This window comes from Hipposideros armiger, unplaced genomic scaffold (genome assembly GCF_001890085.2).
Source record: "Hipposideros armiger isolate ML-2016 unplaced genomic scaffold, ASM189008v1 scaffold_576, whole genome shotgun sequence".
Taxonomy (NCBI): Eukaryota; Metazoa; Chordata; class Mammalia; order Chiroptera; family Hipposideridae; genus Hipposideros; species Hipposideros armiger.
In genome coordinates, this window is record NW_017731926.1 from 1,103,706 (window position 1) to 1,118,782 (window position 15,077).

The 15,077-nt window shown below is 33.2% G+C and overlaps 1 protein-coding gene across 7 annotated transcripts in view; it reads left to right on the forward strand.

Annotated features, from left to right (window-relative positions):
• The window catches only part of WDFY3 (WD repeat and FYVE domain containing 3), a 240,176-nt gene that overhangs the window by 109,423 nt on the left and 115,676 nt on the right, over positions 1-15,077 (forward strand). For all 7 annotated transcript variants that reach the window (XM_019624066.1, XM_019624070.1, XM_019624068.1 and 4 more), the window contains 4 exons: positions 688-854; positions 7,948-8,415; positions 9,311-9,412; positions 11,941-12,134. In XM_019624066.1, the coding sequence (XP_019479611.1) occupies positions 688-854; positions 7,948-8,415; positions 9,311-9,412; positions 11,941-12,134 (931 nt within the window). The remainder of the gene's footprint in view (positions 1-687; positions 855-7,947; positions 8,416-9,310; positions 9,413-11,940; positions 12,135-15,077) is intronic.

Genomic DNA, 15,077 nt, shown 5'->3' on the forward strand with positions numbered 1-15,077 from the left:
GGAGCTGAGCTTGCTGTGCCCTCCACAACTAAGATTGAAGGAGACAACAACTTGGCTGTTCCCCTTCCCCAATTCCCCAATAAAATCTTTTAAAAATAAATAATTCTATAATAACTCTAGCATTCCTTTAAAGAAAATAAGATTGTTATGAAAAGTTGTCAGACACTCAGAATTTTATTTAAATGTACTTGAACAAGAATATCTGACTTAATTAATGAAATACAAATAAAGTCTTAGAACTCTTCCTAAGGAATTCATTTTTTTAAATGTTAGAGAAAAGATGTCTTAGGAAAGAAAGGGTTAATAAGGTTTTTGGATGTAAACAGTGAATTTTTGTATCTATAGAAATTTAGGGAACTTAAGAGAGATTTAATCTCATTCTTTTATTTTATAGAGACTTTCTACCAAAGATTAGTGATTTACCTAAAATAACCTGCTAGTGGCAAAATCAGCACTTATATCAGGTCTTCGGAATATTGGTATAATTTTTTTTCAAATATACCATAATGTCTTAAAATCTGTAGATTTTAAAAAATATTATGTTTTTATATGGGAAAAATTGTAAGAAGAAACTTGGAGTACTTTATCCGTTTATTTATTGCATGTAAAAATTGAAAATTTCTTTCTGTATTAAATTTGAGAACGCAACAAAAGAAAAAAAAATGTGCTGAATTATCCTTTTCCTAGATTGGAACATGCAAAAGAGGCAGAATCCAAAGATGCCTTGAAAGATCTGGTTAATCTGATAACTTCCCTAACAACATATGGTGTCAGTGAACTAAAGCCAGCTGGGCTTACCACAGGGGCACCCTTTTTATTGCCTGGATTTGCAGTACCTCAGCCTTCAGGCAAAGGTGAGTCTTTTTTTTTTTTTTTCTTTTTCCATTTGAGTCACTCAAAGAAATAGAGAAAGAATGAATTAGTCTAACTTTAATTACTCTTTATTTATGTTACTTGTATAATGGTAATCTGTTTTTCATTCAAGCTTGTGCTTTTTATGGTGCCATTTCTTGAGTGACAGTCTTTACAAGTCAAATACTTGAAAATGATATTATGAAAATATAAAATCAAACAGTGAAATTTATATTTTAGTATTTAATCTTACCGTACAAACAATTGAATAATCCAGACATGCCTTTTTTGAATGTTGGCACTGCACACATTCCCGCTTTATGTGGCTGGATCTTGATTCTCTTTCTGACCTCTATACTTATCTCTATGTAAGATATATATAAAGCACGAAGTGTAAATGCTTATGTTTTATTTAAAACTAAGCAAACCTAGTAGAAAGTTACATTATTTCTTTCATATCAGAGAATGAATTTTATAGTTCAGATTTTCTAACTTTGGCCCCTCATCTAGTGATCTTTTACTAAGAAAACTTATAGTGTAGTTAAAAACATTTAGTTACATAAAAGTGCATGCTAGTTTTGGTGTTTATTTATTTTTAAATGCATAATAACCATTTTGAAGTATCCTGAGCCTGGGGGCCTCTTAATAGTTTCTTTCACATGACTGTCACTTACTAAATATTCAATACAGTTATGATATTTTCATGTAGAATTTAACTAGCCAAAAGATGGCACGTCTGTTTATTTAAATTTCACAGTACATTATCTATGTATTTTATGACAAAGAAGTCAGCAGTGATAAGTTTTTAAGTCAATGAGAATGAATTTTCAGAAAATTCTAAATGTGATTTACTGGAGAAAATTATACTGAAAAGTCATGAGTTAGGTTGGAGTCATTAAACTTACTGTGGTAAGATGTACCCTCAGTGTGTAAAATGTGGAGAACTTTTTAAATGAGTCTCTGTGCAATAACTAGAAATCCAGGCATGTCTTCTGATCAGTTTAAGGCTTCATTTTATTTAATATTAAGAAATAAAAATAGGGACTCAAAAACCTTCTAATTTATACTGTAGCTTGAGTATTTCACAATTAGCTCTTTCTACGAATTAATTTAAAAATAGCTCAGCAGTGTACTTCCTATTTTAGACATTTGTTGTTTCATTTGGTTAATCAATCTGATCATCACACTGGCATAATAGCTAGTTACAACAGTCTCGTTTTGTAATGAGAGAATTAGTGGAGCAAAATGAACCTTCCTTATATGTCTGCCTGATGTTGTCTCATCTATAACAGGGATAATAAATATATAAGCTAGCGCCTCCTGGAGTTATTGTGAGAATCCAGTGACATATGTCTAGGAAAGCAATGTTAACTAGAAAGCATGTTGCCCTGACATTCAGAATTTAGGTGCCCAGGAGTGACCTACCTTTTCTAAATAACAGTTTCTTCTCCAGAAAAATTAATGTCATACTCTGTAAAATGAGTGGCTCAAGTGAAATCATTTTGAGTCTTGTTTGTAACTCAAAATTACCTATTTCCCATGGCCTACTTTATAAGGTTATTGTATGGACTAAAGTGTATTGCTCTACGCCACATAAAGGGAATATGAAATGTCTTTTTCTTTTTTTTTTTGGTCAGTACTTGTACTGTAATTTGCATATATTGAAATCTATCCATTTTAAGTGTTGAATTTGATGAGTTTAGATAAATGTATATGATTGTGTCATCACCACCATCTCATGATATGGAATATCTCCATCCTTGTAAAAATTCCCTTGTTCTTCTTTGCCACCTACCCCTGCCCTGGCACCCACTGAGATCTGCTTTGGTTTTGCCCTTTCTAGAATTTCATAAACTGGAATCATACAGTATGTAGTTTTTGTATTTGGCTCTTTTCACTTTCAAGATTCATCTATGTTATTGCATGTATCTGAAGTTGGTTCCTTTTTAATACTGAGTGGTATTTAATTGTTTGGCTATCGTCCAATTTATCCATTCACCAGTTGATAGCGTTATTTAACTATCATAAGTAAAGCTACTATGAACATTCACATAAAACAAGTCTTTGTGTGGACATATATTTTCATTTGTTGGGGTAAATACCAAGCAGTAGAATTGCTGGGTCATATGATAAATATATGTTTAACTTTATGAGAAATTGCTGAACTGTCTTCTAAAGCAGCTGTCCCATTTTGCATTCCCTCAGCAATGTATGAAAGTTTGCTTTACATCCTCAGCAGCACTTGGTGCTGTTAGTCTTTTTAATTTTAGGTATGCTAGTGCGTGCATAGTAGTATCTAATTGTGTTTTTTAATTTGCATTTTTCAAAATGATTTTGAGCATCTTTTCATGTACTTGTTTGCCATCACAATCACTACTTTGATTCAGATCCCTGTGCCCAGTATTTATTAGGATTGTTTGTTTTATTAGAATTTTAAGAATTCTTCAGATATTCTGGATAAGTCCTTCATAATGTGTGAGTGTGTATTTTTGTAAATATGTTCTCGTAGCCTTGACTTGCCTTTTCTTAGCAGCATCTTTTGAAGAACAGAAGTTTTGATTTTGATGAAGTCCAATTTATCATTGTTAAAATATTTTGTGGGTTTTGCCTAATGAAATCGTACTTAAGCCAAATTTACTAAGATCGTCTGTGTTTTCTTCTAGGAGTTTCATATTTTAATGCTTACAGTAGGTCTATAATACATTTAAAATGTATTTTTATATGTGGTAGGAAGTAAGATTTTATTTTTTCCCCAATATGGATATCCAGGTTTGCCAGGACCCTTTGTTGGAAAGCACATATCAGGGACCCTTTTCAGCTCTGCTCCATTAATTAATGTGTCTGTCCTTAAGCCAACACTACACGGTCTTGATTACTGTATCTTTAAGTCTTGAAATAGAGTCATTTAAGTTGTCCAATTTTGTTTTCAAAATTATTTTGGCTATTCTACGTCCTTTGAACTTCCATATAAATTTAATAATCATCATGTCAATTGTTACAAATAAAAAAAGCCTGCTGAGATGTTTATTGGGAGTACATTGAATCTATAGATCAGTTTGGGAGGAATCGACATCTTAGTAGTATGGAATCCTCCAATCCATGAATATATAGCTTTCCATTTATTGAGATCTTAATATTTTCTCTCAGCAGTGTTTTATTGTGTACATTGTACCTGACTTTCAATTCTGTTATTCAGTTTATCCTTAAATATTTTATCCTTAAATATTTTATCCTTTTTGATACTGTTGTGAATGAAATTGTTTTCTTAATTTCATTTTCGATTGCTTGTTGCTAGTTTATAGTAATGCAGTGGATTTTGAAAATATTATCACTTTTTACATGTGGCTGTTAAATTTGATGATTAGTTTGAGTGGACTTTTTTTGTACATTTCTTATTAATCTAGTTTTGGATAAGAAATGATGGACTGTGGTACAGGAATGGAGATTGAGAAAGCCAGCTGTGACGATGTCATGTGTAGCACACGGATAGAAGGAGGCAGTGATAGTCTTTTACAAATTGTAACTCTTTGGATTGAACTATTTATAAGAAGTTGGGGCTGTGTATATTCTGATATACTTGGCACTGTTTATCATACTTTTTGTCAATTATTTGTTCAGGGTACATTGGGAAATATTTTGATTTCACTGGTTTGTGTTTCATCATCTATGAAAATTCCTGTTACCAAAGAATTTTTATCCATTGATAATTACATTTAAAAGAGGAAACATGAATATATTTGCCTTACGTTGCTCTATACATAGGTACAATTTACATATGTTATTATTTTTAGTGCTGATTTTAGATCAAGTTGAAACAGTACAGAAATATAAAATTTAAAAGAAAAAGTAAACTGAGTTATTAATGAAGCTGGTAAACATACCTGTTTCTGTATGTTAAAACTTGAAAATTACTTGTTTCTGTATTGTGTAGCAAGAGCTTTTATAAAACTTTATGTGCTCACCAGCAGAGAGATTTTTCTAAAGAAGGAAATCAGTAAGAAATATTCCTGCTGTTTAATAATAACTCCATGGAGGTTTTTTGTCTTAACTATTCAGAAACACCATTGCAGGGTTGTGCTTCATAATTCATAGCTCTCCATAGCTTCGAGATTTGCTCCCTAAACAGAGCGGATGTTTTCAATATTTTTTAAGAGAACGTATTTCTCCATAAGAAAAGACAATACCTGTCTTGTTCAGAGCTCTTCTGTGACTTCACCTTTACAAAGGTGTTTTCTCATAACACATTAATTCTGGCAGCACCAAAATAAGAGGATACTATATTTTTTTCATTTGTGTATTTTTGTTCAAACTAGTAACTGAGTGCCTTGTAGTCTTCATCATGAGCTCTTGGTCCACTTTATCTGTGCTGGGTGCTCAGTGACCAGGGCTGAGATTCAGCTGACCTTGCAGATTGTTTAGCCAGGCTCCATCCTCGCTGGTCACTCACAGGTGTAATTCATTCATTGTGTTCTGTCTTATACTCCCTAAACATTTATTGATTTCCTTCCTCCTTTGCCAGCCCTCCTGCCGCAGACCTTAGTGGAGACTCTGCAGATCACTCACCTGAATTACCATAGATGCCTTTTTAACTCTATATCCTTCTATTCATCTCTCCTCTTTAGATCTGTCCTCTGTAGTGTTGCATAACTCTGGGGACTTAGAATCTAAAAAAATATTCAGTGTCTGTTTACTGAATGGACTCTTGCATTTCCTTATTTAGACCTTTAGTCTTAATTCTTTTTACTTACACTTACATCATTTAGGCTCTTTTTACAACATGAACTTTTCTGTTTTTATTAGATTCTGAAAATAGGAAAGCTCTATTTTTTGTTGTTTATATGGATATCCTTCTAAATCTTAGATTAATGTGTTTCTTTGTTTCTGCTTGTATGGACTTGAGAGTAATGAGATGGTAATTGTCATCTTTTAAAATGATTTCCTCACTTTATCTTTATCTCTTTAGTTATTTGTGTACAAAACAGATGGAAGGCAGTTAATGCAAAATTTGAAACTTAGAAAGGATACATCTGTTTAGTTAAAATATTAGAGCATTTATGTGTCAATATTTAAGGTGTATTCCTGTCTCATATAGATAGAGCAGTCTTTTAATTATCTCTTAGGTTTAATTATTATTCTCCTTTCCCAATTGAATATTGTAGGAATTTAATAGCTGTGAAAGTCCTGAATGTAACTACTCCTGATAACATCAGCATTCAAAGTATACTTCAAATTCGCATGCTACTTATTTTGGTATTATTATTCAGCCATTCTTTAGGTACTTTTTCTTGATAGAAAGCCAGATTATCAGATTCTGTTTAGTTCCATTGTACATAAGATTACTAATTTGGAAATGATATTACAAATAGAAAAATCACTTTTTCTGGTTTAGTCACAGGAAATGATTGAATTTTACTTGTAGTATAAGACTAATTGGTTACTGAGTTGGTTAAAACGCTCTGCTCTTGAAGCTTCTCATGGAGACAAGTTAGTCTCTAACAGGTTCCTTGGCCATTTACTATAATCACCCTATTTTAACTATATGCCGATGGCCCCTCGAAGAGTTGGGTAGCAAGTAGGATTAAGGATGAATCAGAGCAGATTCATGACTATATCTAAAAAGAAATTAGTAAGCCAAATGTTCTGCTGACCATTGCATTTCTAGTGTTATCTTTGTATACAAAGGTTACCACCTTTTATATTTGACATTTAATGGTATATATATGTACACGTTATGTTCAATTCAGAGGTTTGAGGTGGACAGTTCTTGGGCTTGGTTATTAATATGCCTTATCTTTTGTCGGTGACATCACTTGAAACCAAATAATGAAGATGAAACCTGGGAAAATCCAAATTTTCCTATATTACCCTAAACTCAACTCTTTATATTTTCTTTATAGTGACACTTGATATTGTCACTTAGCTGAAAGCTGCAAGATATTGGTTAGAGTTCTTCATTAACCTTATTTGTAACCTTTTTTTGATTACCTGCTGGTAATAAAAACTGGAAATATCCTCAAAAAGAACAAGTGTACTGTGAATAATGACCTGGAAGTAAAGATAAATCTTTGGTATTTGCCACACATGAAATAAATTTATATATGATAAACAAACAGAAAATGGAAATCATATATAGACTAAAGATTTTTTTTTTTTAATCTTTGCACTTTTCAGATATCCAAGCCAGGATTTCTCAGCAGTCTTTCTAACCTGTTTTATATTTTTCCTAGTTCTGGGTTTATTGTCTTTCTAAAATCCAGCTTATTCTGTAAAGCTCTGTGTTAATTTTTTGGTTACTCTTGCAAATGCCCTGTACTGCTTTAGCGTGGTGAACCTGGGGACAATTTTTAGAGGCAAGCACTTGTTTTCATGTGCCTCAAATACTTTCTATGTTAATTTATTTATAATTATTGTCACTAATTTACCTTACATGAGCTGTGTATCCAGATTTTTGTTTTTTTCCAGTTGGTATATTTGAAAACCAGCTGTTTAAAAACAGCTAGTAGCTGGCCATAAACTGCTTTAACAAATATATATGTAAAGATGCTGCATTTTTAGCTTAAAAACAAAATAAATTTACAAATTAAAATTTATGCAAGTTCTAGTGCTGTAATTATAAAGAGAAACTGGAAATTAGAGAATTTTCCCCCTCCTGTTTGTCTGCTGACATTCTTGCTGCTCTGAAGCCTGTTACTTCTTCAACCTGAAAGTCTTTTCAGATTGAGAGGTAACTGTCCTACAGTCAAGGTCAATCTTGCAGATAATAAAAAGCGACAGCCCTTCACATTTTTTAACTCTGAAGCTTGGACCTGTGTAATATGCTTTATTCTCCCTAAAACAGTCTAGTGTTTCAACATGTACTATTCTCGAATCAGAATATTCTCAATGATGTATTAAAAGTTTAACCAGTGTTGTTATTTACTTTTAATTAAATAACTGAACCTGATGAAGAAAAATAAGACCTTTTGAGAAAAAAAGGCCGTGTTCTTAGCAAATAGTTGATACATGTTACAATTCATGATCTGTTGAAATAGACTAGTTTGCCATGATTAAAATATCACATAGCACCTACTTTTGTGTTCTTGTTTTCTATTTTAGGTCACAGTGTGAGAAACGTCCAGGCCTTCGCAGTTCTTCAGAATGCATTTTTAAAAGCAAAAACCAACTTCCTTGCCCAAATAATTCTGGATGCCATCACAAATATTTACATGGCTGACAACGCCAATTATTTCATCCTAGAATCACAGCACACACTGTCACAGTTTGCAGAAAAGATTTCTAAACTCCCAGAAGTACAAAACAAATACTTTGAGATGTTGGAGTTTGTTGTTTTTAGCTTAAATTATATTCCCTGTAAAGAACTTATTAGCGTTAGCATCCTCTTAAAATCTAGCTCTTCTTACCACTGTAGCATTATTGCGATGAAAACACTTCTTAAGTTTACACGACATGACTTCATATTTAAAGATGTGTTCAGGGAGGTGGGCCTTCTGGAGGTCATGGTGAACCTTTTGCACAAATACGCTGCCCTCTTGAAGGATCCAACTCAGGCACTGAATGAACAAGGTAAAGCATTTTCCTAATTTTATCTTTATATGACAAAAGAGTTTGGGCAGGGTGTTTTGTCCAAGTTCTGCCTTTCATTTGGTTGTTGATTTGAATGACTTACTAATGTGCATTATTGTGACATCCTTATGAATATTTCCCATAGTTAGCTTGTTCATTCAACTTCTTTTAGGGAACTGGGGAAGGAATAGGTGGGGCCTAGAAATATATCGTTGTGATGGAAGAGAATATAAGGTAAAAACCGAGGGAAACATATGTGAGCCACATAACTAGTGTCTACCACTTTCTGTTTCTAGAGGTAGTAAAAACTTCTAGAAATAATTGGCATGTTTAGGTGCCTTAAGATGTTTTTATTATACAGAGCAAATTAATATATCTCTTTAGTGATGTTTGTATATACCCATGTATTATCATTACCTCAAATTTTATATTTTTCATCCTTTCTGATCAATCTGATAAAAACATGGTAGTATCTGACACTTAATTATTTAAGTGGACTGAATGAATTAATACAAGCTAAATAAGTAGCACTGTTCATAAACTTTTCTCTTTGGTGCATTAAAATCTAGCATTCTCCTGTTGACCCCCTTTATTAGGAAAACCCCCGTGAGAAGAACACATTTAACTTTGATTGGCATTTTCCTTTTTACTATTTCTTAGATAAATGTAACTTTCTAGCCTTACCAAAATAAAATCTGTAAACATGGATGTTGACCATACTGTTTTTGGTAGCTGGTGGACTTGCATATCGTTGTTAAAGGTTGAATTATATCAGTTGTATTAGTGGTGAAAGTGAACATTAAAGAATTACTTTTTACATCATTAAAACAAAATTGAATCAAGAAAAAATAAGCTTACAACTTTTGTGATTTAGACCTTTGATCCTTTTTCCTAGGGGACTCAAGAAATAATAGTTCAGTTGAAGACCAAAAACACCTGGCTTTATTGGTTATGGAGACCTTGACAGTGCTTCTTCAAGGATCAAACACAAATGCAGGTAATTAGAAAAGCTACTAGCAATTGCTTTGGGAGGATATTACCTCTGGTTATGTCTTCACTTGCTTCTGTAATGTTCCTATCACTTAGAGAAAAAACTATTGATTCAGTGATGGTACTATCATATCTCTAGAAACGCAATACGTTTAACCTTTATAAGTATATTAATAACAAAATATATAACATTTCAAAATATGTTCTTATATTTTATTCCTCTTTATAGTGTACCTTGTATTTAAAGTATTATTCTATTTTTGTATTTACTTAATGCAGACTCTGTCGAATAATTTGCTTATTTAAATATTTTCTGAAATATCTGCTTTATATGGTGGTGTTCTTAATTTTTTAGTAATTCAAATTAGAGTATTATAATATTACAACCTTAGGGAAATGTTGAAAAATAATTCTCTAATAAAACTTTCCCAGGTAAATTGGATTTATTAAATCTTTTACTTTATCTTTGGTCTCCACTTCTTTTGAATTCTTTTCTACCTGTCATGAATAGACAATCCAGCTGTATTTATAAAATAACACTCTTGCTTTTTAAAAAGATTACTTGAAATTTTAGCCAACATCAGAAACCTCTCTGAGGCAACAACATCAATACATTTTGAGAGGAGTAAGTGATAGGGAGGTGAGTTCAGATGAGCAGGCTGTGTCCAGATCATGTGGCGTTTTTTAGGCCGTGCCAAGGAACTTGAATTTTATTTAAGTGTATGGGAAGCCACGAATTAATGGATGAGTGAATGAATGAATGATTAAACTAGCAAACGTACAAATGCATGCCTATTTGCCTGAATGCAGAACTCAGTATTCAACATATTCAAAATATATTTTTAAAAGAATAATGACTAAATAAAATATATTGTTTGTCCCAGGCACAGTGCTATATGTTATAAATGCAAAGATAAGATAACTCTTGCCCTGAAGGAATCACAACTTGATGGAGAAAGATGTAAACACATAACTATATAAGTAATTCTTTAAATGCAGTTTGGGCAAATGCCAAGACAAAGTTGAATGAATTTAGTAGGTAATTCAAACAATAAGTATGAGTACAACAATATTAACAGGTTGTCCATGGTATAATGCATTATCTCCTATTTCCACTAACTAGGTTTAGTTGGCTGGGATAGAAACGTAATAAGGATATGCTAACTAGAATTTAGCTTTTGATGGCATGACCTAGACTTATACAGGGAGGGACTGAACAGTTATACTAATGTAGGAGAGTGGAGAGCTTACTCTATATGACTGAGTCACTTAATACATCTCCCAGAGTGCCAGACATTTTTACAAAGTTCTTTTCTCATCAACTATCTTCTCTGTTAAGAAAGATGTTACTAGCTGTGTGATCTCGGGCACAAAAGATTGCTTTGCTTATAGTAAGTATTCAAGAAATATTAGCCATTATGATTATCTCATGGGCACTGACTGGCAATCAGGAAGTTAGTAAATATGGCCTTCCATGTGCTAAATTTTAAGCACGTGACTTATACTCACTTCAGGGTCATATAATTCTTTTAAAAAGTTAGCAAATAGAAAGTCACTGAATGGAGAGGACCGTGGCTGCTACAGCAAAATACACTGATGTTTATTCTCTCAGGAAACATTTGTTGAAACAAACTAGAAGGAAATCTATGTTTAATGGGGGACCAAACATATAAGCAAATAATAAAAAGACTGATCATCAACTATTATAATCAGGGCATTACAAGGTATTCTTAAAGCATAAAGGATGGAGTGATTACTTTGGAGGAAATACTAATTAGCGATTTAGGTCACTTGGTCCATTTTTTTTATACTCAAAGATGGTTTTCGATGTGAGAACATCATCACTCTTGGGCAGGAGCACAGGCTACAGAACTGGGCTATCTAGGTATAAATCCTACTGTGCGGCTTGCTAGCTATGTGATTTGGGCCGCATTACTCAACTTCTGTATGTCTCATCTCATCTATACAGTAGGGGAGGAGGATTAAATAAATCAATTACATAAAGCATTTGGAGCAGCATGATGACTTTTTGTTTGTGTGCTCTACATAACTAAAAATAAAAGGTGGATTCCTTGTAATTTTTCTCACTGTAAAATAATTTTATTCCATTCCTTTCTTGCTACTATTTTGGAAGCCTTGTTTATTTTAAATCTCATTTGTTTTGAGTATTGTTCATTTGAAAGCCTTTTACATAAGTTGATTTCAAGTATGGTCCAGCTTAAAGCCTTTACCTAAAAATATTGGGTCTCTTTGGTCTCTACCTATGAAATTTCTGTTTGTTCTAGATTTGGAGAATTTGGACACGGTGAACATATCACAGCCTTGATCTGGCATTAAGGAAATATAGAGAAAATTTGCATGTGCCTTTGCTGTCCTTCCAAAGTGCAATTTTGTTGTTAAGGGGTGAAATAGCTGGCTAGGTTTTACTTGTATTCTCTTGAGTAACTGTTCCCACAAAAAGATCAAATTTTAATTCATCTTACTTATCTCAGAACATTTTAAGAACATGTTGTTCTTTTTTCTTCCCTCTTCAAGGAATTTTCCGAGAATTTGGAGGTGCAAGGTGTGCACATAACATAGTGAAGTACCCACAATGCCGGCAGCATGCCCTGATGATTATCCAGCAGCTGGTGCTCTCTCCAAATGGGGACGATGACATGGGCACTCTCCTGGGATTAATGCATTCCGCCCCACCAACAGAACTGCAGCTGAAGACTGACATTTTAAGGGTAAGTTTGATAAGGGTGTTGTTTTTACACTTGTACTCCTAAAATCTGTGGTTATTTTTTTTTAAGTGACTTAAAACTATTAGCTATTCTTGTAATTCTTCTTCAAGTCTAAAATGATGTCAAAATAATAATAGAAGAAAAGCCAGAGTCTTTAACTGGTCTCAGGGCCCTCAGGATGCTGTCTTCTCCCGTCTGACTTTCTCTTCCAGTATCTTCACTCCATTCCTGCCACAGATATCACAGGAGTAATAGCTACTTTCTAGAATCATGTATTTCTTTTAACTTTTGCTTTATTCAATTACTTTCTAATCAGTAATGAGGTTTGTATGTTTTCTTTATGCTATTGTATATTTCATCCTGTTCTGATGTAGTATAATGACAATTTTGACTATGCATTTTTTTTAAAAGCAAGATTAATCTGACCTCCATTTATCTCCTAGACAAGAAGGAAATCTATGTGCATGGTCAATATTGGGGAACATTTGTACATTTGAAGGGATTGTTGGGAAAAACCAAGTGCCTTCAAATGATGTTAAGGTTGCCAACTTTTTTAACATACATTTTTCTCCTTTCTTTGTACCTTTTTAATTGGATTTGTAAAATATTGGTAGATAAAGCCAGTAAGAGGTAGTTAGCTGGCCTGTAATTTTAAGGCACTGTTGTTCTGGTAAAGGGTAATAACTGACTCTCAAACTGGAGGAGGGCAGAAGGGTCCTGATGTGCTGTATTTACTGATTTCCATGGTGGAAACCCTCCCACTGTGACCTATTTCAGGCAACCAATGTGTCACTGAATGTGGATTGGGAAGAGATGTACAATAGCACCCCATTATATAGTATCTGAAGAGCACAAATAAATGTAAAATAGAGGAAACAACTAGGAAGCGATGAGTTTTGAATATTTACTACTTTTGTTTTAAATATAATTTATTTAGTTGTAAATTTAAAGAACTTAAATTTTTGTTATGGCTGTATTTTAACAACTGGCATGCAAAATTCCAAAAATATACCAGTTGGCTTTCAGGAGCCAGTCTGAGCTGGCTCCAGCATTCCACTGCTGTGAGGGCATGAAGTCATGTTGGGAGACAAGGAGGAATGGGGGCTCCTAATTTCAGTTTCCATTTTTGTCGCATTCAGTACTGCTGCTCAGTGCCTCCATTCAACTAACACAACCACAGACCTTTGTCATTTAATTTGTAATTATCTGTGCACAAACCCAACATTCCATCATCGGCAGTATAATTCTGCTGATGCACAAATTTGAATTGTATGCATTATATGTATGCAAATGTAGGTAATATAGCATATGATTTTACCTAATGAACTTAGCATCTACATCTGATCGTAACTTTGGTGTTTGCTACTTACCACTCCTTATTGGTGTAAGCAGGATATTAAATTATTCATGGCATCTGAAAATTTCAAATACTGAAATGATGCTGTGATAATGTAAGAGGCCAGTTCTGAGGCGGTAGGAGATGGACGTATCTAGAAGTACATAATGTAGAGTATTAGACCAAAGACTAGTAAGCACTGGGTTTCTAATCCCTATCACAATTCTAACCAGCGAGTAGATTTTATACCTATTACTTTAGCTCCAAACTCACTCTTCCTTATGTATAAAATAATACTTGGTTTCCCCCAATGTGTTTTTTGAAGATGATGATGGTGATGGTGATGGTTTTATATGCCAGGCACTTTGCTAAGGGTTTTACATGTATTTCCTGTGAAGTAAGTTATTACAGTATCAATTTTACATAAGAGGAAACTCTGGCAGAGAAAGGTTAAGTAACTGACCATGGTAAAATGCTTTTTAATGTTGGAGTCAGAATTTCAAATCAGGTATCACTGACTGTAGCCCTTGCAGATAATTTTGAGGCTAGGTTGTAAGATTTTTTTTTTTTAATATATGAAGTCTTGTATCAGTATGAGTTGCTATTGCAAGAATAAGTACAGCTTATTAAATGTGACAAGATATGGAAATTGTATTATTACCAAATCTTGTTAAAATGGAAGTTTATTGTTTGCAGAATAATGGAAGGAATACATTGGTCTTTAAATTTTATTTACATGTGCAAATTGCATATTACTTATCTTTTAAAATAATAAAGTATAGTATGTACAATGAAATCATTATAATTTCCGAAGCAGTCTACTTCAAAAGGTAATTATATATATTAATATATAGCCTTTCCCTTCTTCAAATACCATTAGAAATGTGTGAGATATATTAATAAAATGGCCTTTTCATATGTAATTATCATAACTTATGTCTGAAGTAGTATTAGATATTCATGGTGTTCTGGTTGCTGAAATGGGGAAAATGAGCCGTGTATCTGCAAACAGATTTCAAATTGCTGTTTGGGGTGGTAAGGTCATGGTTAAGTGTATGAATGTAGGGCAATTAGAGTGCCTGGGTTTAAATCCTACCCTGCTGTTGTGTAAGCTGTGCAATCTTTGGTAAGTAATTTTACTGTGCTGGGCCTCAATTTCTCATCTGTAAAGTGGGGATACTAATAGTGCCCAACACATAGGATTATTGAGAGAATTAAATAAGCTAATGCATAAAAGCACTTAAAGAAATGCCTCATAAAATGTAGTTTTCTAAAGTGTTAACTAATTTTATAAAGTGTTACTTTTAATAACAAAGTTAGAAGTATGACAGTTCAGCGAATAACTGATACCAGATTGTTTTTTACTTAATGCTTCCAGCTATTCTTGGAAAGAGCATGCTTTAGGCCCTCGGGCTCCAATTCACTTTGTAAGAAAGAATGCCTGATAAGATCTTTGAATTGACTTCTCTTTCCAAAGCATCAGTATATGGAGAATTTAAATGAACTGAAATACTTGAGATTTTGGCTGCCTTGACCATCTGTCTGATCCTTTATAGAATAAATCAGTTTGTATATACACATCATCATAAGTTTTCTTTATTGTGTAAAAT